Source organism: Elephas maximus, chromosome 20, assembly GCF_024166365.1.
Source record: "Elephas maximus indicus isolate mEleMax1 chromosome 20, mEleMax1 primary haplotype, whole genome shotgun sequence".
In the NCBI taxonomy this organism is placed as follows: Eukaryota; Metazoa; Chordata; class Mammalia; order Proboscidea; family Elephantidae; genus Elephas; species Elephas maximus.
The window spans coordinates 53,170,007-53,193,989 of NC_064838.1; the positions used below are offsets into that span (position 1 = coordinate 53,170,007).

Sequence of the window (23,983 nt, forward strand, 5' to 3'; positions counted from 1 at the left end):
TTTTTAGTGGAGCACCATACTCACAAGTAATGCCCTTTATTTTATGTGCCAATCTGTTATTTCACTAAAAGGTGACCTCAGAGAATAGTTTCAGTTCAAGGTTTAAAGACTGTCTCACGGCAATAGTCTCAGAGAGTCCCCTAGTTTCAACTGGTCCACAAAGTCCAGACTTTTTAAGAGTTTTAGTTATGTTCCGTGTTATTCTCCCATTCCATCAGGGTCCATCTATTGTGGCCCTGATCAGAATGATCAGTAGTGGTAGCTGGGCACCATCTAGTTCTTCTGGTCTCAGGGTAGATGAGACCATGGCTCTTGTAGGCTGTTAGCTCTGTTTTAGACTAGTTTCTTCTCTGAGACTTTGGTTTCCTTCTTTCTCTTTTGTTCCTGATAAGTGGAGACCAATAGTTGTATCTTAAGTGGCTGCTTGTAAGCTTTTAAGACCCCATACACTACTCATTTCACTAGGATGCATAACATGCTCCCTGTGAACTATATGAGACTAAGGTCCTAAACCTTCAAATCCAGAAAACTAATCTCACGAAGTATTTGGTTATGTCTGAGAAGTATCTGAAAATGTGTCTTCTATGAATATATATATGTGCACACACATAGCTGTATATACATGTACCTATAGATACTTTGATCTGCACACATATGTGCATATTCGTACCTACCCAAAAGTGCCCTGGTAGCACAGTGGTTAAGTGCTCAACTGCTAACCAAAAGGTTGGCGGTTCAAACTCACCAGCCACTCCAAGGAAGAAAGATTTACAGACTTGGAAGCCCACTGGGGCATTTCTACTCTGTCCTACAGGGCTGTTAAGAGTCAGAATCAGCTCAACGACAGTGGGTTTGGTTGGTTTGGGTACCTGCTCATACACATATATGCCTATATACATACATATGTGTCCATACACTGATTTTTTGGTTGTTTTTGGTGTCTCTTCATTCATTCTGACAACAATTATTTGCTGAGCACCTGCTATGTTCTGGGCATGTTCTAGGCACCAGGGATGCAGGGCACCCACAGGAGGAACAAGTGAAAGATACGTATATAATAATATTTCAGATAGTGAGAGGGCTCTGAGGAAAAATAGAGCAGTGTAAGCATGAAAGGATCAGGGGGTCTCTCTGAGAAGGCCATGTTTGAGCCAAGGCCTGATTGATGAGGGTCACATGAATATATGGGGAAAAACAATCCAAGCAGAGGGAACAGCAAGTACAAAAGCTCTGAGGTGGGAACAAGCTTGGAGTTTTCAAGACTGAAGAAGGACTTGTGTGGCTGGAGCACAGTGAGCAGCAGGGATGGATGGGCAATGATGGATGTAGCCAGAGGGGCAGTCAGGGGCTGGATCCTCAGGACTTTATAGGCCATGGTCTGTGGCTGGGCTTCATCCTACAGGCAGTGGGGGGACCACTGGAGCTTTTAAGTGGGGGAGTGATGGGCTCTGGTTTATGTTTTAAATCAATCCCTTTTTTCTCTAGTGTAGAAAAGCTAGATAACATCAACCACATGAAAATGAAAAATGTGAGGAAAAACACCAGTTACATACACTGGGAAAAACATTTGTAAGTTATATCACAAAGGACCTCGTTCCCTAATGTATTAAGACCTCTTACAAACCCATAATAATGGCCTTCAATCCAATAAAGAAAAATCCAAACACATGACAAAGAGTTCACCGACAAGGAAATTTGAATAGCTCCTAAACGTTTGAAAATGTGCTCAGTCTCACCCCCAATAAGAGAAATGGAAATTAAAACTCACTGAGGAAAAGAGGATAAGCAAATGACCAATCAACACGTGAAAAGGCACACAACAGCATTAGTCATCAGGGAGATGGAAATCAAACCACGAGGAGATACCATTGCATGCCCACCACAGGGTAAAGAGACCAGCCATACCAAGTTTTAGCCAGGACATGGAGCGACTGGAACTCTCATACACTTCAGGTTGGGAGTAAATGGTATAACCACTTGGGAAAACCTTTTTAGCAGAATCTGCTAAAACTGAACATACAATATGTACAGCCAACGCACAAGTCTACTCATAGGTATGCACCTTAAAGAAATGTGTGAACGCTGGCACCAAGAGTCTTGTGCAGAAATGTTCATAGTAGCTTTATTTGTAACAATCCCAAACTGGACATAACCCAAATGTCCACCAACAGGAGAGTAGAACCATACATTGTGTTATATTCATACAGTGAAAAACATCTGTACTGAGAATGAATGAACTACTGCTGCATGTAGCAACCTGGGTGATGCTCAGAAACATAATGGGGGGCAAAGGGAGCCACAGACAAAATCACTCATACTGTATGATTCCAATTCTATAAAATTCAAAAATAGGCAAAGCTAACTTACGGAAGGACAAGTTGTTGTTGGGTGCCGTCGAGTCGGCTCCGACTCATAGCGACCCTATGCACAACAGAACCAAACACTGCCCGGTCCTGAGCCATCCTTACCATCGTCGTTACGCTTGAGCTCATTGTTGCAGCCGCTGTGTCAATCCACCCCGTTGAGGGTCTTCCTCTTTTCTGCTGACCCTGTACTCTGCCAAGCATGATGTCCTCCAGGGACTGATCCCTCCTGACAACATGTCCAAAGTATGTAAGACAGTCTCGCCATCCTTGCCTCTAAGGAGCATTCTGGTTGTACTTGTAAGACCGATTTGTTTGTTCTCTTGGCAGTCCACGGTATATTCAATATTCTTCGCCAACACCATAATTCAAAGGCGTCAATTCTTCGGTCTTCCCTATTCATTGTCCAGCTTTCACATGCATATGATGTGATTGAAAATACCATGGCTTGGGTCAGGCGCACCTTAGTCTTCAAGGTGACATCTTTGCTCTTCAACACTTTAAAGAGGTCCTTTGCAGCAGATTTACCTAATGTAACGCGTCTTTTGATTTCTTAACTGCTGCTTCCATGGTTGTTGATTGCGGATCCAAGTAAAATGAAATCCTTGACAACTTCAATCTTTTCTCCGTTTATCATGATGTTGCTCATTGGTCCAGTTGTGAGGATTTTTGTTTTCTTTATGTTGAGGTGCAATCCATACTGAAGGCTGTGGTCTCTGATCTTCATTAGTAAGTGCTTCAAGTCCTCTTCACTTTCAGCAACCAAGGTTGTGTCATCTGCATAACACAGGTTGTTAATAAGTCTTCCTGCAATCCTGATGCCCCATTCTTCTTCATATAGTCCAGCTTCTCGTATTATTTGCTCAGCATACAGATTGAATAGGTACGGGGAAAGAATACAACCCTGGCGCACACCTTCCCTGACTTTAGACCAATCAATATCCCCTTGTTCTGTCCACACAGCTGCCTCTTGATCTATGTAAAGGTTCCTCATGAGCACAATTAAGTGTTCCGGAATTCCCATTCTTCACAATGTTATCCATAATTTGTTATGATCCACACAGTCCGATGCCTTTGCATAGTCAATAAAACACAGGTAAACATCCTTCTGGTGTTCTCTGCTTTCAGCCAGGATCCATCTGACATCAGCAATGATATCCCTGGTTCCACCTCCTCTTCTGAAACCAGCCTGAATTTCTAGCAGTTCCCTGTCGATATACTGCTGCAGCTGTTTGTGAATGATCTTCAGCAAAATTTTGCATGCGTGTGATATTAATGATATTGTTCTATAATTTCCACATTTGGTTGGATCACCTTTCTTGGGAATAGGCATAAATATGGATCTCTTCCAGTCAGTTGGCCAGGAAGCTGTCTTCCATATTTCTTGGCATAGATGAGTGAGCACCTCCAGCGCTGCCTCCGTTTGTTGAAACATCTCAATTGATATTCCATCAATTCCTGGAGCCTTGTTTTTTGCCAATGCCTTCAGAGCAGCTTGGACTTCTTCCTTCAGTACCATCGGTTCCTGATCACATGCCACCTCTTGAAATGGTTGAACATCAACTAATTCTTTTTGGTATAATGACTCTGTGTATTCCTTCCATCTTCTTTTGATGCTTCCCGTGTCATTTAACATTTTCCCCATAGAATCCTTCACTATTGCAACTCGAGGCTTGAATTTTTCTTCAGTTCTTTCAGCTTGAGAAACACCGAGCATGTTCTTCCCTTTTGGTTTTCCATCCCCAGCTCTTTGCACACGTTATTATAATACTTTACTTTGTCTTCTCGAGAAGCCCTTTGAAATCTTCTGTTCAGTTCTTTTGCTTCATGAATTCTTCCTTTTGCTTTAGCTGCTTGACTTCGAGAGCAAGTTTCAGAGTCTCCTCTGCCATCCATCTTGGTCTTTTCTTTCTTTCCTGTCTTTTCAATGACCTCTTGCGTTTTTCATGTATGATGTCCTTGATGTCATTCCATAACTCGTCTGGTCTTTGGTCACCAGTGTTCAATGCATCAAATCCATTCTTCAGATGGTCTCTAAATTCAGGTCAGATATACTCAAGGTCATATTTTGGCTCTCGTGGACTTTCTCTGATTTTCTTTAGTTTCAGCTTCAACTTGCATATGAGCAACTGATGGTCTGGTCAGCCCCTGGCCTTGTTCTGACTGATATCGAAGTTTTCCATCGTCTCTTTCCACAGATGTAGTCAATTTGATTTCTGTGTGTTCCATCTGGTGAGGTCCATGTGTATAGTCGCCATATATGTTGGTGAAAGAAGATATTTGCAATGAAGAAGTTGTTGGTCTTGCAAAATTCTATCATTCGATCTCTGGCATTGTTTCTATCACCAAGGCCATATTTTCCAACTACTGATCCTTCTTTGATTCCAACTTTTGCATTCCAATCACCAGTAATTATCAATGCATCTTGATTGCATGTCTGATCAATTTCAGACTGCAGCAGCTGATAAAAATCTTCTATTTCTTCATCTTTGGTCCTAGTGGTTGGTGAGTAAATTTGAGTAATAGTCGTATTAACTGGTCTTCCTTGTAGGCGTATGGATATTATCCTATCACTGACAGTGTTGTACTTCAGGATAGATCTTGAAACTTTCTTTTTGATGATGCATGCAACACCATTCCTCTTCAAGTTGTCATTCCCAGCATAGTAGACTATATGATTGTCTGATTCAAAATGGCCAATACTTCTGAAAAGCATTAGCCAGTGAAAACCTTATGAATAGCAGCGGAACATTGTCTGATATAGTCCTGGAAGATGAGGCCCCCCAGGTTGGAAGGCACTCAAAAGATGACTGGGGAAGAGCTGCCCCCTCAAAGTAGAGTTGACCTTAATGACATGGATAGAGTAAAGCTTTCGGGACCTTCATTTGCTGATGTGGCGCGACTCAAAATGAGAAGAAAGAGCTCCAAACATCCATTAATAATAGGAACCTGGAATGTACGAGGTATGAATCTAGGAAAACTGGAAATCGTCAGAAATGAAATGGAAGGACAAATTACAGAGGAGCAAAGATAAGAATTATAGCAAACTTCTCCTCAGAAACTCAGCAAACCAAGAAATGATGGAGAGGCATCTTCAAAATGCTGAAGGAAAACTTGCCTACAGTATTAGGAGTGAAAGATCGTGGTTGTCTTTGGGGAGAAGAGAGTCATGACTGGGAGGGGCATGAACTCAGTGAGGGTAGGGCTTCTTGACTCAGTTGTCACCCAGGTGAGTTCACTTTGTGGAAACTTGAGCTACAGGTTTATGATATGGGCACTGAGCTTCCTGCTAGCTATAGTACCTTGGCAAAATTACCTGACTTCTCTGTATTTCAGTTTACTCATCTCCAAAATTATACCCCATGGAGTTGTGAGGCATTAGATTATAATAGGTATAAAGAACAGAACCTAGCATAGAGTAACTGTTACATAACTATCAGCAATAAAGCCAAATCCATTGCTGTTGAGTCAATTCTGACTTACAGCAACCCTGTAGGACAGAGTAAAACTGCCCCATATGGTTTCCAAGAAGTGAACAGTGGATCCGAACTGCTGACCTTTTGATTAGCAGCTAAACTCTTAACTGTTGAGCCAACAGGGCTCCATCAGAAATAATAATTATTATTATTGTTAAATGAAAAAAAGAAAGATGTGTAAGTATATGTATATGGTAAGTGCCATGTGTGGGCAAAAGGGGGATGAAAATAAATACACCTGTTTGCTTATATGTGCCAGGCCCTCCTGGGATGCCAGCTACCTTTGGGGTGGCAACCTGGGTCCTGGTGCCCTGCAGCCCACCTTGCTCGATCGTCCAAAGCCTGTGCTCCTGCAGAATTTACAGCAAAAGCTGTGAACCTCCCGTCATTAAAACACTCTCCCTTGGCCCCACGCCTCTCGCATTGACCACCCCATTCTATACCCTCCTTCTAGCCAAGCTCCCCCAAAGAGGTGGCCATGCTCACTGCCTTGAATTCCTCTCCTCCCATCCTCTCTTAAATCCTCTCCACTCCAGCCCCCCTACCCCACTCCACTCCACTGCCTGGCCATTCCCAGCTTCTAGAAAAAAAATTTTTTTTTTTTTTAGAGGCCACCTGAATTTCCTGGCTCATGGCCTCCTTCTATCATCTTCAAAGGCAGCAGCAGAAGGTGGAGTTCATCTCAAACTTTCAATCTGTCCAGCCAACTCTTTTGCCTACCTCTTCTGTTTTTGAGGGCTCATGTGATTACTTTGGGCTCACTCAAATAAGCCGGGATAATCTCCCTATTTTAAGGCCCTTAACCTTAACTCCATCTGCAAAGTTCCTTTTGCCACATAATGTAACATATTCACAGGTTCCAGGGATTAGGACGTAGACATCTTTGGGGGTTTTGCCTGCCACGCCATTGTCAGGAGTCACCCAACTCTTGCCTCTCCCCAGCCTACTTCCTTCTGCCCTCCAGAGCCCCTTTTCTGAAGTCCTGAGCACCTCACAGTTCCTGGAACTGGTCAAGGTCTGCCCTCCCCCCAGGCACTCACACTGACTGGATACTCTTCCCCTCCTCCAGTCACCCACTCATTCTATAGGCCCCAGCAGTCAGCCAGGCCCTGCCCCACCCAGGCTGGGCCAGTGTGCTTCTGCATAATAATTGCCTTTTTGAGTCTGTTTCACCACCTCCATCCCCCTCCCACAGGGCATCTGAGTGGATGAAGAAGCTAAGTCTGTCTGTACATAGGTGGGCCCTGGCATTCACAACAGTGCCAGCAAACGGTAGGCACTCAATAAACCTTGCAGAATAAGAATGCAGAGGCTGAAGCTTGACCTTCAGTGCACTTCTCTCCCAGGCCTTGGGAGGGGCCCCAGCAGTGTGTCCACTGGGTCAGATGTTTTTGAAAAATTTGCAAAATTAAGATATATTTACCCTTTTCCACTCAGACTCTCTCCCACTTCCCCTCACGTGGGGGATGTCAGAGAGGCTGGGGCATTTTCGGAATCCAGCCAAGAGGAAGATGGGTTGGGGACTGTCCCAGGTTGGGCCTCTGGGAATCAGACTGTGAGAGGGTGACCAGAGTGCGGAGTGCTTACCAGGAAGCCTGCTATGGTCCGCCCCTGATGGAGGGAGGGAAGGAAACAGTTGGGCAAAGGGTGAAGATTAGTCTCAAGAGGGTGCTCTGCAGCTGAGGCAGGCCTGTCTGATGGCCATTTGTCCAATGGCTGGCAGCAGCTGGTCTTCCTTGAAGGGGGACCTGACGGCACATCTCCAAGTCTACCGCAAGGATATATTTGGATTAAGTTTAAAACCAAACCAGTTGCCGTTGATTCCGTCGACTCCTGGTGAGCCCACGTGTGTCAGAGTAGAACTGTGCTCCACAGGGTTATCTTGGCTGTGATCTTTCAGAAGCAAATCACCAAGCCTTTCTTCTGAGGTGCCTTTGCATGGGTTCAAATGGCCAATCTTTCAGCTAACAGCTGAGTGCTTAACTGTTTGTGCCACCCAGGGACACCTGGTTTTAGTTTAGAGGGGCATATTTATAATGGTTTGCTCTATTCCTGTGTATGGTTAGATTCCTTTGCTGGTGCTAGAATGGTCTCCAGGAACCTCCTGCTAGGTCAGAGCTTCCTGCTCAGGACAGAAGGGCAAGGTCCTAGGAACCTGCCCACAGCACCCAGCACTGGAAAACTCATGGTCCATGGAGGGAAGACAAATTTGAAACGTGTGAAGCCAAAAGTTCATCTGGGAAAATTCTTCCAAATCTTACAGCTCATATATGAGAAGAAGTTGATGGCAGTTTCCCAAATCTGACAATCCAGAACTTATACATGACACTCTTGATAACAGGTTGGAAAATGAAAAAACTTTTTTAAACTATCAATATTGGAACCTCCATAAAGGTGAAGGCAACTCAGGCTGCCTACCTGGTTCTAGGCTGGGACTAGTGGGCCTTGAAGAAGGAGAGCGGGTAGGAGTCAAGGGGCCAGGAAGTGGCTGCCATTGGAAACTCCAAGCAGTGATTCCCCCAACTCCTTCTTCCCTGTGGGGCTAGGGAAGAAGGAAACCAGAGCCAGCTGCTCTTCACTGGCAGGATGAAAGCCATTAGGACAGCTCCTGCTGCCTCTCTGAGGTGGTGTCAGGTGAGTGAAGCAAGGGAGCAGGTGTGACTCCACAGTGACTGGAGGTCCAGAGCACTCAGCCTCCCATTAGAGCCCCTCAGGGTCTGGTTCCAGCCTCACCATTGCCCCCATCCTCCTCAGCTAACCCGGTCCCTCTTCCTGGACTCCCCCTGCACATGCGAGAAGCACCATCTCTCGCCTGGCACTGGGTGCTGTCCACCTGGCCAGTGTGTGTGGAGTACCAGGACTTAGCCAGGCTGTCACCTCCTCAGGGCAGCCTTCCCTATATTGCCCTGATGCTCATGTCTTCTTCCACCACACTGGGGGGCTAGAGACCAGTCAGGCCAGAGGAGCTGTGGTGAGTGCTTGGAGGTGGAGTCCTTAGGGAGGAGGGGTCAGCTGGTGGGGATGATGAGCCAGCCTGGGCCTCAGCAACCCACCCACCCATCCTGGGTACTGAAGCCCAATCCTTCACCAGTATCTCAATAAGTCAGCTGGCTCTAAAAGTAGACAAGGGAAAGTAGGACCCAGACAGACGCAGGGAGAACTGACACACAGGCCCAAGCCCTGGTCTAGGAACTCAGGCCATACGTACCAGCTGGTCATCAGGCAGAGAGAGGCATGTGTTGGATCACCCACTCTGGGAGGGAGTCCCTTTTATTTGGCTATGCGGTTGGGTGGCTAGACGCTGCAGGTGGCCCTCTATATGAACCAGGAGGGCATCCATCATATGCAGAACCCCCAGGAGTAGGGCACGGTCTGAGATCGGGGCCCGCCGCTTCCACGGTCCACAGGGGTCAGTGGTCATCTGTGTATGCTGAGGCTGGGACCAAGAGGCAGGAGTGAGAGGGAGCACAAGGACAGGTTGGGGGTGCAGTGAGAAGCAGCAGTGGAGCTAGGATGCAGGAGTTGGGTGGGGGACAGTGTCTGAAGGGGATGGAGACTCAAGGCAATGGAAGATCAGTGAGGGCCTGTTATGGGCTAGTGGTGGTCGTGGGGCCCATGTAGGCTGGGTGAGAAGCAGGAGTACCAAATGGAGACAAATGGGTGCAGGCTACTGGCTATGGGGCATGGTCAGGGGCTGATGAGTGGATGGATATGGACTCAGTGGAGATGTGTGGACAGATGTAAGGACCATGGGATGTGATTTGGGGCAGGCAGAAGGCCTACAAGGCATGGATGGGCAGATGGGGAGGGTTGGATGGGTGGGGAGATGGGAAGGGTTGGGTGGAGGCTACAGGCACATTGGATACGAGTGAAGGCAGGAGGCCAGAGAGGACAGAGCAGTGCTGTGCTCACCTCACCCTTGGTGGTCAGTGAACGCCGCCTTTGCAGCATCACTCGGCTAATAACCAGCATCATGGTGGTAGTGACGGTGATGCCAGCCACAGGGTAGATATGATCCGACATGCCTAGGCCCATCCAATGGCCAGGACACCCCAGGCCACCCCCGCATCCTTCCAGGCCGTTCGGCTGGCACCCCCAAGGCTGCAAGTCCAGCCCCACCTGGTACCAGAGGGGACGTGACCAGGCGAGGGCAGAGGTGGGCATCGCCAGCAGGAGCAGTAAGGGCAGTAAGGACAGTGCGTGCAGCATGGCCGAGGCAAGTGTCTGGGGCCGGAACCTGGGTGCCTGGCAACCAGCAAACGCCCCTCCCCCAGGGGTAGCCCTGGCTCCAGCTCTGAGGGAGAGGTTCCAGCTGGGCCCACGGCCAGAAGACAGGGGTGGTGGTTGGGAGTGAAGTGGAGCTAGGTTCCAGGGCTGGAGGAGGGTGGCAGCCTTGGGGCTGTGGGTCTTACCCTCCCAGCTGGTGGGCTGACCCAAGACTGAAGGTGTGTCTCTTTTCCCTCCTTCTCTCCAGACCTCCTTCCTTTCTTCCTCCAGATACCCTCAACCCCTGCATCCCCTAAAGCTGCTGTTCTCCCCTCCTCCCCCACCCCAGCCCTACAGTCTACACTGCAGCCCCCCACCTCAGCCCTACAGTCTACACTACAGCCCCCTACCTCAGCCCCACAGTCTACACTGCAGCAGAGTGAGTGCTTAAAAATGTGGGTCAGACTGAGTCAGGCCCTTAATCAAAACCCACCAGTGGCCCTCCCCTCAGAATAAAGCCTGAAGACCTCATCCTGGCCTGAGAGATATGGTCTTTCCCATCAACAGGCATTCTAGCTGCTTTGGGCACACACATCTCCCTCATGTTCCCGGAACACACCTGCTGCTCCCAATGCCAGGAATGCTGCTCCCCATTCCTGGGAGGACACCTTCATACAGGTGGAGTCTCAGTCCAGGTGTCACCTCCTCCTGGGGCTTCCTCTGGTGACCATCTTGGGCAACACAGGCCTCTCACATGACGCTGTCTTACTCAAGGCATTTCCAACTACCCGAGATTTCTTGTTTGAGGTCTGTCTCCCACCCCAGCATATCAGCTTCTTTCAACCAATATTTACCAAGCACCTGCCATGTGCCAGACAGCATTCCTGGTACCAGGACATGGCCATGACAGGGTGGACAAAAAATCTCACCCTTCCTAGACTAAGAATCTGGGCGAGGGTGGGGGAGGAGGATGGTACATAATATAAGTAGATCTGGGCAAGGGGTACCTGAGTGACTTGGAAGGCAAGGGAACCTCTGTCCACTCTTGGGTCTGTGCACAGCACCCAGCACAGAGCCTGGCACCTGGCTGATACCTGATGAGTGGCAAAACTCATGTGTTTTGAGCAGGTGACTATTTTAAGCATTTTGTGGAGTTGATGCATTTAACCAAAACCCTAACCCTGATTATAACTATAACCCTATCCTAACACTAAACCTTGACCTAGATCTAACCCTAACCCTGAACCTAGTCCTAACCCTGATCCTATTCCGAACACTAGATCCTACACTAACCCTAACCTTAAGCCTAGATATAGACCTACCATTAATGCAAACTCTAACCCTAACCCTAACCTTAAACATAAATCTAACAATAACCCTTATCCTAACCCAACATCTAACCCTAACCTTTTCCCTAACAAACCACTAAACATATCCCCAACACTAATCCTAACCCCACCCCTAGCCCTAACTCTAGATTTAACCCTAAACCTAACCATGACCCTAACTCTAACCCTGAACTTACCTCTTACCCTACATATAACCCTAACCATAACACTAGATCTAAACCAGACCCCAACACTAACCCTAACTATAACCCTCACCCTAAACCTAACTCTAGATCTAACCATAACCCTAAACATAATCCTAACCCTAACATTAGATCTAATCCTAATCCAAAACCTAACCCTAATCCCAGTTTTAACCTATTGCTAACCCTAATCCTAGATTTAACCCTAACTGTACTTGTACCCTAGATCTAACACTAACACTAATCCTAACCATAAACTCTTACCCTATCTTGACACTCACTTAGCAACCCCATGGGGCAGGTACTCTTACCATTCCCATTCTACTGATGAGGAGTACAACAGAGGCCCAGGAAGATTCTAGTGACTTCCCCCTCCCATCACTCAGACCTGTTAGCACTGGGGTCTGACTACTACCCACTGTGCCACATGCCTGAATATTGGCATTTTATGTTAAAAACTAGCACATGCTTCCTGGCTGTCAGTGGTCTGCAAAGTCCAGGCAACCTAATGACACAGACAGGCATTTTTCCCAGAGCAAACGCACCAAGCTTGTTCTTATTTTTAAATATGACCAGTAGTACCTGTGAACATCTGAGCTTCCCAAGCTGGTTCAGTTATTCACCCTGAACCTTCAAGGGACTGCCCAGTGGCACCCACCCTACCCCACACCTTATTCAGTGTCCCTGAGAACGATTATTTCCTGAGAAGCAGCTCTGATTTCAACCACATTACAGCTGAGGACACAGGCTCCGAAGGCTGTGCGTGGTTGGGGGAACTTGAACTTGGGGATGCCTGGCCCCACAGCTCTCCACCTTGCTTTGTACTTTTCCTGCCTGATGCTGCACCCCCTCCACCCCGCCCAGATCTTCCCCCCAACCTCTGACCCCAGTTCCCTCTTTGGGGCATAAGAAGGATCAGGGCCCAGGGCTGAGGACTCTCCCTCCCACTCCCAGCCAAGCCCCAGCTAAGTCACGGCACAGCCTCGAGTTAGTAAACGACTCTTTATTCTTCAGGCAAAAAACAGGCATCGGCCTTTCTCCCTGCCCCAGCCAGTGCCAACCTGCCTCCAGGACCCCATCCCAGGCCTGGAATACTGAACGTGGAATCCCAGGACCTCCATCCCTGAGTGTGTGTGTGTGTGTGTGTGTGTGCACGGAGGGGACTCCTGGGTGGCACCTGGAGGCGGCCTAGGGGTGGGGGCATTTCAAGGGCTCTCTGTCACACCCTCCAGAGGTGGGCAGTCTCAGGCGTGGTAGCAGCATGGTCAGAGCTTGGTGGCCTGAGCAGGCAAAGGAGGGGAGGCTCTGATTGGTTTCCAAAGGATTCTTCCCCCAAGCCATACCAAGCCCCTCTCCCAGGATAGCAAACCCTGCTCCGAGGAGCCGCTTTCTCCAAAGGTGGAAGGGAAGGAAGGGGGTCCACTGGAGGCAGAGCCATGGGCCACAGGATGGGTTCCCAGAGTCAGGGTCAGGGTGGGGACAAACCATAAATAAACAAAAAAGGGCTCAGCGGGCCAGAGATCAGGGGTCAGCTCACCAAAGCAGGGCCGATGGAGCCGGACCTCGGATGTTGGAGGGCAAAGACGACAGCATCATGGACAGTGGCAAAGAGACGCTGCTTAGTGATGGACGCGTCAAAGAAGTGCCCAACCTCAAGCTGGGCGACCACAGGGGCTGTAGGCAAGGAGTGTGTCACCCTCAACTCAGAACCACCAGGACACCCCAACTCCCAGGCACCAAGAGAATGCCCTGACCTGTTACCCCCAACCTCTACCTCTGAGACTACAGCTAATCCCCCTCAGTCACTCTTGACCCTTGACCCCTGCCTCCCAGGACACCTCTGACCTTTGGTTTCAGAGAAAGACTTTTTCCTTGAGCCACCTGGCAGACCCCTTGGCCAGAAGCGCCCCACCGCTTCCCCAGACCACTCCAGCTGTCCCCACCCCACGCACTGTGGCAGGCAGCCATGTACACCTCCACCTCGATCTCCCGGAAGTCACGGAAAATCTGCAGCAGAAAAGGAAAGAATCAGGCTGGCTTGGGGGAAGGGGCTTGAGGGGGGAGCTCAGAGGGTTTGGGGAGAGCAGAAGGCTCAGAGGGCTCTCAGAGCAAGTTATGGGGTCAGGGTGGAGGCTTGAGGAGCCTTGTCCTGTCCCCTGGGTCCTTTATTGGGAGTGCCCCAGCCCCTCACATTCTTCAGGGTCTTGAGGCACACAGTGTCCACAAAGGAAAGGGCACTCAGGTCCAGGATGAGGCTGTGGAAGTCCGGCTGAGGCAGGCCCAAAGCCTTCAGCGTGGACACGTCTGGGGCCTTGGCACCTTCTGGATCGCTGGCCACTGTACCATCCAGTTTATCCTCTGTGCTCGCCTGCTGGGGGATGGGACATGCTGTGAGAGCTGCCCGTGATGAAGCAAGGGCAGGGACACACAGGGTCAGGCATGGAGCATGTGCCCAGTGTAAACACCCACATACACAGGGGACACTGGGGACACATAGAGGTCACGGACAGGGGCAGCTGCACACGCATTCACTGACAGGAGGGACACACAGGATCACAGAGGAGAGACCACGGACTTGAGGAGCACTCAGACATGGTAGAGCACATGCCGCTTTGCTACCCACCAGGCCCAAGCTTAGCAAGGACACTTGTGAAGAGAAGGTGCTGGGAGACCATGCCCAATCCTCAGCCAGCCAGAGTGGATAGGGTGGGGGTCCCAGGGACAGAGCAGAAGTGGCAGGGAGCCGAGCTTGGCACCGAAGCATGTGCATGTGTGCACACACTCACATGCAAACACATCACGCCCCGCTGCACTCTCCAGTTGAGCTTGGTGTCCCCTTTGATGCCTAGATTTGTTCCCATACATCCAATTCCTTCCCTCTACCCAAGAACACAGATTGTGGGGTCTGGTGGCATTTATACATTCCAAGTCTTCATCTAGGCCTCAGATTACAGACAAGAGAGCCACAAGCAGAGTTCTGTGGCTGAGTGAGCCTGTCCACCACCCTATTCCTCTGGCCACTGGCACCACAGCCTTGAACCCACAGCTGGTGGTCCATGGCTTCCCTCCCAGGACACATGTACAGCAGCCACACCTCTGCAGCTCATGGCTGGCTCCTCTTCTCCCACCTCCAGCCTCACCTTGACCTTGGAGTCCTCTACATTGTTGATGTCAGTATCTCCAAGGCCGGTGTTGACACTGATGGAGAATGAGGTGCCCCTGGAGGAGGCAGCCTAGGCCAGAAAGAGGGAGGATGGGAAAGAGCTGTCCCAGCTGCCACATGACAGCCTTGCCAGGCAGGCCTGGTGTCATTCCCTGGCTTTGGGTAGGGAGATAGGCCAGGACCCGAAGCTTGTGGAACTCAGGGCTCTGCTCAGTCAGGAGCCAGCCTGAAGGCTGCAGAGGAAGACTGTGGCAGTTCACACTGTCACTGGGTCAGGAGATGGGAAGAAAAACAAAATACCACCTGGAGACCTGACTTGCCTGGGGAGTGAGGGCAGGGTCCCTGGGGGCATCAGGGAGAAAGGAGGGTCATGGTGGGAGGTCAGGAGGTCAGGAGCCCAGGAGGCCGGGAGAAAGGCCAGAGTGGGGTCAGCAGTAGGGCAGGGGCAGGGTCAATAACAGGGTAGGGTTACGAGTCAGGGGAAAAGTTGGGTGGGGTCAACAGCAGAGGTCAGAGGTCAGGAGTCACTGGGTGAAAGGGGTCCCTGCCTGTTTCTGGGACTGCTGCTTCTGCAGTTGCTTCAGCTTTAGCTCCTGCTTCCTGAGCAACTTTTTCTTCCGGGAGATGAGATGGTCAACGTCCACACCACACTAGGGGCAAATGTCAGAAAAGGAGATGTGGGTGCTCCAGGGAGGGAGGGGCCTCTGACACCCACTAGGGACCCCACACCTTACCCTCTGCTTCAGTGCATCACTGTAGAGCTCAGCATTGGCAAAGTACATGGTGACAGAGGAACGGAAGATCTTCACACCGGGGACCTCCCTAGCCTGGGACAGGTTGGAGTTGGGGGTAGCTAAGTGTGAGCGTGTCCCTCCTTCGGCTGCATCTTGTTTTCCCACTTTTCCTCCCTAGAGTGCCCCAGTGCCTGCTGTCCCCAACCCTCTGCCCCATTGTCTCCCAGGTGCTTAGGCTCCATTGTCTCCTAGATGCTTAGGCTAGAGGCCTGGTGGTCACTACCCAGAGGCCAGGCTTTGGCAGCTCTTATCCCTCCTCTTGGGTCTCTGCCCTGGGCCGGTGGCCTGTTCTCTATATACAGCCTGAGACCCTCCTAAGCTGCCACCTCAACCAGGCCATCCCTAGCTCCCTGCCCTATTCAGGACACAGCCCACATCTCTGCTCAGCATCCTGGCCTGCACAGTGTGCCCCGTCCCAGTTCCCTTTCCATCCAGCTGGGCTGCTCCCTCCTGCCCTCCCCACATCTCAGAACCCTAGGTTTCTCCTCCACTCTGCCTAATTGAGCTTGCCCAGCCTTCAAGGCTCCATGTCAGGGGGAACAGGCTTATCCCAGAGCCCTCCACCTATGTCCCCAGCACCTGGTATGAGGCCTCTCAGGAGATGGACGATTGGGGATTTAGTGACCCCACTGACCAGATCAGGAAGCAGCTCCCTGTACCCTGGTGCCCCAGGATTCTGCCCCTCTGGCACCCCTGTCCCAGGGCTACTCCATAGGATGGGGCTTGTGCTATTGGCATTAAGACCGTCTCCCCCATGGGGCCCCAGACCCACCTCTGTATACTTTTCCTCTGTCCCCTGAGACCCCAGGTGAGTCATAGACCCAGACCTCTCCCTTGAAATTCCAAGAACCAAAGCCAAAATGTCCTCAGCTTCTAAAGTCATTGCCAGGTGTGGAAGGGACTGACAAAGGCCTGTCCTGCCTCTGCCCCGCCCCACCCACAACATCCCCCTTTCTCAGCCCCTGCCACTCACCTCTGAGTACTCGGCTACATCTCTGTAAACATCCGTGTCTGGCACCTGCCCCAGGACAGAGTAGTTGGGCCTGTGAAGGGGAAAGTGAGCTTGAGACGAGATGGTATGAGATGAGGAAGCAAAGAAAGGGGCAACGGGGGGTTTTAGGAGGCTGGGGTCCACCCAGAGATGTGGGGAGGGCTGGGGGGAGCCAGCGTCACCTCACTCCCTCCCTACCTGGAATGGGGGGTGCCCAAAAGGGGTTCACTCACAGCTGTGTGCGGACCACCACGAGCAGCAAGGAGAAGGCCAACGCAACTGCCAGGCCAAGGTCCAGGTTTAGCAGGATAGTGGCCACAAAAGTCACCAGCCAGATGAGCTGAGAATAGAAGAGCAGCAATCAACAGAGTCTACAGGGGCCACAGCGCTGAAGGCCCCCCAGTCCCACCCCTGGGCTCCCAGGCTTCTCACCAGATCCACTCGATTTGCTTTCCAGAGGGAGCATATGTCCTTGAACTGCATCAACATGCCCTTCAAGTTCACAATAATGGTGGCTGCCAGGACTGCCTGGGGGTGGGGGTGGGGGTGGGGATGGGTATTACTGAGAGATAACAGATACTGACAACACCAGACATCACGGCATGACCCAGCCTGACCCCAAGCACCGGGGCATAACCTCGGCTAACACCGACCACCATCCGCCTGTCCCTAGCAACTTGGCTCTGACTCTAAAAGGCTCTAACCCCTGACCCTTGACTCCAAGTTTCACCCCAAAGACCTCAACCTTGGAAAATAGGACATGACCTTGTATCTCAGCCCTCACCTGGGGCCTGACTGGTCTGGACCCCTGGCCAGGCCAAGGCCCCCAAGCCCAGCTGGGTGGGGGTGAAGGTGGGAGCTCACCTTGGGCAGGTCCTGGAAGAGTTCTCCAAGTTTGACAATGATGGCAAGGATGAAGAGGGAGGAGACAGCTCCAGCCACCTACACGGTGAAGGTGAGCATGGAGGGATGGGGTGAGCAAGGAGAGGTAGGGGTGAGCAAGGAGGGGAGGGGGTGAGCAAGGAGAGGTGGGGGGAGCAAGGAGGAGTAGAGGGGAGCAAGGAGGGGTAGGGGTGAGCAAGGAGGGGAGGGGTGAGCAAGGAGAGGTGGGGGGAGCAAGGAGGAGTAGAGGGGAGCAAGGAGGGGTAAGGGTGAGCAAGGAAGGGTGGGGTGAGCAAGGAGGGGTGGGGGGAGCAAGGAGGAGTAGAGGGGAGCAAGGAGGGGTAAGAGTGAGCAAGGAGGGGTGGGGGAACAAGGAGGGGTAGGGGTGAGCAAGGAGGGGTCGGGGGAGCAAGGAGGAGTAGAGGGGAGCAAGGAGGGGTAAGGGTGAGCAAGGAGGGGTGGGGTGAGCAAGGAGGGGTGGGGGGACCAAGGAGGGGTAGGGGAGCAAGGAGGGGTGGGGGAGCAAGGAGGGGTGGGGGGAGCAAGGAGGGGTGGAGGGGACCAAGGAGGGGCGGAGGGGAGCAAGGAGCGGTAAGGGTGAGCAAGGAAGGGTGGTGGGGGTCAAGGAGGGGTGGGGGAAGCAAGGAGGCGTGGGGGTGAGCAAGGAGGGGTGGAGGGAACAAGGAGGGGTGGGGTGAGCAAGGAGGGGTGAGGGTGAGCAAGGAGGGGTGGGGGTGAGCAAGGAGAGGTAGAGGGAACAAGAAGGGGTCGAAGGAATGGGGGTGGGGGTGAGCAGGGAGGGGTGGAGGGGAGCAGAGAGGGGTGGGGGAGCAGGAGTGGCTGTGAGAGGGGCTGAGCAGGGGTGAGCAGGAGGTGGGCAAGGGTGAGTGAGGAGCAGGGGATGAGCGGGTAGACAAAGGGAGGACGACCCTGGCAAAGCACCGTGTGGATGCACAGATGCAGACACACACCCGCACCCCACCTGCGTGTTCCCACCGGTGCTCTCCTGTACCAGGCTCCGAGACATGGAGCAGCTGATGGGGAAACACTGGAAGATGCCTCCGATGAGGTTACTAAGGCCAAGGGCCACCAGCTCCTGAGGGGAGGGGTGCAGGCATGAGCAGACTTTCTTAGCAGTGCCTGGTCATCATCCCACTGTGTCTGGGCCTACACATCCCCACCCCCCATCCCCAGTCAATGGCACCCAAAGACTTGGCTGCTATCCCCATGCGTCCCCCACACAGCCCCGGCACACCTGTGTCCCACCTGATCCTCCATCCCCCCAGTCCCTGGCTGTCCCCTACTTATCTCATGTCCCCCAGACCTGGTTGCTGTCCACCCGGTAACCATGCCTCAGGGCGAAGATCTTCCCCAGTGAGATGGCAATGGCAAACCCAACCACAGCGATGGCGAAGGCATTTCCCACAAGCTTTGCAAACAGCTCGGGGCTGGGAGGCACTGGGGGCACCAGCCTGTGGGAGGCATTTGTGAGGCCAAAGGAAGGTCTTGGCCTTAGCCACCTAACCCTCTTTGACCTGATAGGGAACCAGCACTCACCCTGCAGGGATGCTGCCTACAACGTCCACCCCAAATCTGTGCTTCAGGCCCACACCGTAGGAGATGCCTGTGGCTCCTATGAGCTGAGGGGAGAGGGCAGGGTCAAGGGAGGGACAGGGCAGAGACAGGGGAGGGAGGTGCTGGCATCATCCACCTGCAGGGGGAATGGATAAGCCACTCTGTGGATGAGGAGGGAGACGCTGGAGAACAGCGGATTGGGGAGAAGTGGTTCATAGACTGAGACAGACATGACCATTTTGGGGAGGCAGAAATGCTGTCAGGAGCACAGGCAAATACCAACACGGGGGCATTCTGCTGTGGTGCCCCTCAACCCCCAGAAGCCCTGGCAGGGCCCACCCCAGCTGGCCCTCAAATACCTGAGAGCTGCCCACATGGCAGGGATATACCCTCACGTGCCCTTCTCCCGGCCACCACTCCCTGGCCCCCTAACCGTGAGCAGTTCCCCAGGCAGCGGTAGGGGCAGGTGCCGCTGCAGCTTGTCATTCAACAGCTTCACCACCACAAGCACCACACCCGCCACAGCCGCAGTGACGACAGTGCCCACCACACTCTGGGGCAGCTTCCAGCAGACCTCCAGCACCGTCTGATGGAGAGGCTGGGGTCACAGCCAGCACTCAAGGTCATGGGCACACCCACCCATCCTGTCTCCCACCCTCACTCACATAGATGAGGGACAGTGGCCCAGAGCGGCTGCTCAGTTGAAGGCCAAACACATACTTGAGCTGCGATACAAAGACCTGCACAGATGCAGCCGTGGTATAGCCACGGACCAGAGGCTCTGACAGATAGGTGACCACAAAGCCGAAGTGGACCAGGCCCAGCCCAACCTGTAGGGAGCAAGAGACAGTAAAGTGGATGGGGTGCTCAGGGTGGCTAAAGTAGAGCCCAGGGCAGGTGGGATCAGAGGGGTATGAGGGAACAGCAAGAGTGACAGTCAGACACCAAGGGAACTGGAGGGAGGTAGGGACAGAGGGGGTGGCGGGACGACTAGGGTTGACTCACTCCTGACTGCCCTGTACCTGGAAGAGGCCAACCAGGACACTGAGTGTGGAGGCCAGCTGCACCCGGGCAGCGTCTCTGGCCGCCTCGTTGACTGTGGTGTTTGGGGTCTGAAGGAAGTCCTCATCTGGGGCCAGAGATTCTGTCACACTGCCCACCATCACAGACATGATGGCAAAGGTCCCTGCAGGAACAGGGCAGGGCAGGTCTGAAGGGGAGGGGACACTGCCCTGCCCTTGGTCTTAAGGGAGAGCCCAGGAGACATCCAGCTTTAGGACCAATATCCTCAGACTATGGCTGTGTGCAAATAGGGGGAGTGCTGGTGGTCAGGTACGGCCAGGAACAGGAGTGGACCTTGAACTCAAGGGCTCTTGAGGATGGCCAGGAATGTTGGTCCTAAACACAGGGGGCAGTGCCCCTTGGCCCACTTGTATCCATTGGCCCAGGGACCGCTCCTCTTGTGAAGGGTAGAATAGGGAAGGGGACATGACCTGCCTCATGTTGGTCAGGCCTTTGCCAGGGTCTTGGCCCCTAGAACTGCCCCACCCCCCCACATCTTCCTGGAGCCAGGGCCTCGAGGTACCCTAAATCTGTGGCCCCATGGTCAGTGGACCAGTTCCACCTGGGGATGACCCTTGGGCTAACCTTCTAGCCACCCAGCACCGATGCCACCGTCTTCCCCCAGCTCCCTGCCCTGCTCAGCCCTACTTTACCCTGTCTTCCATGGTAGATGTGGGCATCCCCCTACAGGGCCTGGCCTGCTCCACTCACCCACAGAGATGTGCCGGGAAGTGCCAAACAGGAAGTAGATGAAGACTGGGTAGAAGGAGCTGTAGAGGCCAAACACAGGAGGCAGTCCAGCCAGGAGGGCATAGGCCAGGCCTGGGGTGAAATGGTGGCAATGTAGGCTTGGAGGTCAGGGCCTTGAAAGGTTGGAGGATCCCATCCCTGGGTCAGGGGCCATAGTTCTAGAGGCAGGGGTCTGGACTCCAGAGTTACTGGGTCACAGACCACAGGGCTTGCAGACTTGGGCCTTGAAGGGTTGGGTTCACCACCTAAGGGTCAAGGGTTAGAGCTTCTAGGTCAGGGGTGGCTCACCCTGTGGTAACTGCATGATGGCCACACTCAGGCCAGACAGCAGGTCACCCAGGAGCCAGTCACGCACGGGATATCGGGGTAGCCAGGCCAAAACCGGGAGGTACTGGAACAGTAGGGCACGGGCCCGAGCGTAGGAGCACCTGGGGACATGAACTGTAGGTATCAGGAACTGGAGCTACCTGACAATACCAGAGCCCCTAGCCCTCAGCCCCCATCCTTGGCCTTACTGAAACCAGCTCCGCCACTGGCGGGTTGGGGGTGCTGAGCCCCAGTGCCCCAGCTCCTCCAGCTGCTCCTGGTTCAGCAGTGTCCGCTCCACGTGGTAGTCACGCCTCCGGAGCTCCATTGTCTGCATTGCAGACAGCAGTGCCTGCGTGTCCCTCGGTCTAGGGGGTGGCAAGACAAGAAACACTATGAGGCACTCCTGGCCCAGCCTCCCTGCACACCTCCACCTGGGACCAGGGAAGGGCCCACCTGACTTTTGTACACCCTGAGGTACAAACAGATCCGGGCCTCAGCTACCCTCTGTGGGCCTTGTGCCCACACCCAAGCAGGAGCAGTGCCTGGACTTTGGCTGGTAGAAGTCTCTTTCTGGGCCAAAGTCTCCAAAGAAGAGACGGCAGGATGTGTATGAACCGCACTCCCAGTCCAGGTGTGACTGCCGAGCCCTGAGTGCTCTATCAGTCCAGGGCTGGGGCTGACTGCCTCTCCCAACCCATTCCTTCCCCCAGCCAATCCCTGGCCAGTGTCTGAGTCTTTATCCATCTGCCCCATGAGCCCAGTGCTGGCTGGCTGAGAGTACACTGAGGGAAGGGATCCAAGTCCGGGGTGCAGTTCTTCAGACAACCCCCTCTCCAAGTCTCAACCCTCCATGAGACTCTCTTCTCTAAGGAAAGGAAAATGCTGGAGTCCAGGTTAGTATACAAGCTCAGGCCTAGTGTGGGAAAGCCAGGGGATGGATAGCTCTCACCTTCGGGGAGCTCTGGGAAGGAGGAGGAATCTCACACATAGAAGGGGAAGCTCTCATCTGCACGGAGAGGCTCCTATCTGAAGGGGGAGGGGATCTCACCTGCGGGGAAGCTCTCATCTACTCCAAGGCTCCTGGCTAATCGGGAGGCTGCCACCTGGAGAAGGAGGCTCCCTTGAAGTAGGGGAATGATCTCATTTGGGAATAGGAGACCTGGTGGGGAGGGGAATCTTACCTGGGCGGAAGCTCTCACCTGGAGGAAGAGGCTCCCACCCAGAAAAAAAAATAAGGGAGAAATCTCACGCGGGAATAGGAGATTTCAGTGGGGGGATTTACTTTGGAGAAGCTCTCACCTGATGGGAAATCTTTCACTTGCCAGGAAAGTTCTGATCTGGGGGGAAGCTCTCACCTGGGCTTTGAAAGCTCTCTGGGGAACAGATCTTTCCAGGAATAAAAGATCTCAGAGGGGGGATCTTACCTTGGGGGAAGCTCTCATCTGCTGGGAAATTTTCAACTGCCAGGAAAGTCCTGACTTGGGGGGACTCTCATCTGAGAGGAATCTCTCTCACCTGGGTGATTTTCACCTGGGGGAAGCTCTCACCCTGCTGGGGAAGCTTTCAGTTGCCAGGCAAGTTCTGACCTGGGGGGAAGCTCTTTCTTGGGGGGAGGCTTCCACCTGAGGGGCAGCAACTCACCTGGAAACGGACCCTAACCTGGATGCCCCGTTTGGAAGAGGGAGTGCAGCGGGTGCAAAGAAGATCCTCAGAGACTCCTGGCACCGCCGTCTCCCGGAGATCTTTGAGCCCCCTCGCCCCTCCTCCGTGAGTCACTCAGGTCTCCTAAAAGCGCTCCCTCCCCCCGCCGCAGAACCTGCGCTTGAGGGGAGGAGCCTAGGTCTCTGGCCCCTACTCCTAGGAGGGACCCGAGGGGCTGGCACGCTCAGTCCCGGGTCAGTAGGGCCGCTAGTTGAACTCCGGCCCCCGCCTAGGACTTCTTGCAGGGATCTCCCGCCCCCAACGCACCCCAGCCGGAGCACTTCCTGGGCCAGGGCTCCTCCGTACGCAGCCGCCTCCCTGCGGCCCCCGGCCAGCCCTCTCGCGGCGCTCGAGCGGCTTTCCGCACAGCCCACAGGGGCTGGGGCCGCGCCGGCTCCCGCTCCATCCCTCGCCGCGGAGGGGCAGCCGCCTGGAGAAAATCGGCAAAACGGTAAACCGAGGCCCTGCAGGCGGAAAGCCCTGGTCCGGACTTGGTGACCCCCTTCTGAGCTGACCCGGGTGGGCGCCGGCGCGGGGGCCACAGGGAGGTCAGCGCCTTGTGGACACATGCAAATGCGGACACGCGGGACCGGGGCCGCGCCCGCACTCACCCCGACGTTTCTGACAGCCCCATGGCGAGCTAGCGGCCCGGCGGCGGCCGGTCCTTCGGCTCCGGGAAGAGGCCGCTACAGATCGGAAGGCGGTGGGGCCAGCGGCGCGCTCCCGGCAGCCAATCCCCGTGCAGGACGCGGAAGGCTTGGGCCAATCAGCGTGCTGGAGCCGGACCCACGTGAGGCACGCTGGGCGGGTTAACCCCTTCCTCTCCGTGTCCTGGCTCGTATTCCGCCGGTGACTCGCGGAGCCGGGTGGGACCGCAGAGCTGACTGAGGCCCCTAGCTCAATGTAGTAGCCGCGCCTCACGAAGAAGGGCCCCCGTGGAGTGAGGAGGGGAAACCCGTGTGTGGGCAGGAGGCCTGGGGACGCGGCTGGCTCCTGGAGTTTTAGCTCTCCGGAGGAGACCTGGATACGTGGTGGCCTCTTAACGCCTCTAGCTGAGGGTGCCACCCCCAGGCTTTCCCTCTGAACGAGGCACATCTTTGAGATCGCGTGCCGGCGTTCCCCAAGTCCTCCCTCCAACTCTTGGCCACCCAGGCCAGAAATGACGCTGGGATGTCCCCTC

The 23,983-nt window shown here is 53.4% G+C and overlaps 2 protein-coding genes across 6 annotated transcripts; both read right to left on the reverse strand.

Moving 5' to 3' along the window:
- Positions 1 to 9,083: 9,083 nt before the first annotated feature.
- Positions 9,084 to 10,048, reverse strand: TMEM89 (transmembrane protein 89). Its single transcript, XM_049862050.1, has 2 exons — positions 9,752 to 10,048; positions 9,084 to 9,269 (listed from the first exon to the last, which is right to left on the reverse strand). The coding sequence occupies exons 1-2, from the start codon at positions 10,046 to 10,048 to the stop codon at positions 9,084 to 9,086; spliced, it is 483 nt and encodes a 160-aa protein (XP_049718007.1).
- A 2,523-nt stretch (positions 10,049 to 12,571) lies between these two features.
- SLC26A6 (solute carrier family 26 member 6) lies at positions 12,572 to 23,525 on the reverse strand. 5 transcript variants are annotated; one of them, XM_049862822.1, is made up of 22 exons: positions 23,415 to 23,497; positions 23,071 to 23,233; positions 21,309 to 21,467; positions 21,082 to 21,221; positions 20,755 to 20,865; positions 20,004 to 20,167; positions 19,647 to 19,811; positions 19,415 to 19,567; positions 18,964 to 19,046; positions 18,731 to 18,878; positions 18,389 to 18,502; positions 17,389 to 17,466; positions 16,957 to 17,052; positions 16,758 to 16,864; positions 16,507 to 16,576; positions 15,474 to 15,566; positions 15,288 to 15,389; positions 14,717 to 14,809; positions 13,768 to 13,947; positions 13,529 to 13,583; positions 13,114 to 13,250; positions 12,572 to 12,856 (listed from the first exon to the last, which is right to left on the reverse strand). In XM_049862822.1, the coding sequence occupies exons 3-22, from the start codon at positions 21,434 to 21,436 to the stop codon at positions 12,842 to 12,844; spliced, it is 2,232 nt and encodes a 743-aa protein (XP_049718779.1). In that variant the 5' UTR covers positions 21,437 to 21,467; positions 23,071 to 23,233; positions 23,415 to 23,497; the 3' UTR covers positions 12,572 to 12,841. The 5 variants fall into 5 exon arrangements, with proteins under 5 accessions (XP_049718779.1, XP_049718778.1, XP_049718777.1 ...); XM_049862821.1 differs by lacking the exon at positions 23,071 to 23,233 and having other exon boundaries at positions 13,768 to 13,944; positions 23,415 to 23,525; XM_049862820.1 differs by lacking the exon at positions 23,071 to 23,233 and having other exon boundaries at positions 23,415 to 23,525.
- Positions 23,526 to 23,983: the final 458 nt, after the last annotated feature.

What these genes read in the sequence shown, in the direction of transcription:
- SLC26A6 (XM_049862820.1), bottom strand. Translation starts at nt 23,437, where the DNA reads ATGGGGCTGTCAGAAACGTCGGG. An exon ending in TGCCTGGGGAACTGCTCACG is followed by an intron (nt 19,047 to 19,414) that starts GTTAGGGGGCCA and finishes CTCTCCCCTCAG; the next exon opens with CTCATAGGAGCCACAGGCAT. An exon ending in GCACCGGTGGGAACACGCAG is followed by an intron (nt 17,467 to 18,388) that starts GTGGGGTGCGGG and finishes TTCACCGTGTAG; the next exon opens with GTGGCTGGAGCTGTCTCCTC.
- TMEM89 (XM_049862050.1), bottom strand. Translation starts at nt 10,048, where the DNA reads ATGCTGCACGCACTGTCCTTACTGCCCTTACTGCTCCTGCTGGCGATG. An exon ending in CACTGACCACCAAGGGTGAG is followed by an intron (nt 9,270 to 9,751) that starts GTGAGCACAGCA and finishes TCCCAGCCTCAG; the next exon opens with CATACACAGATGACCACTGA.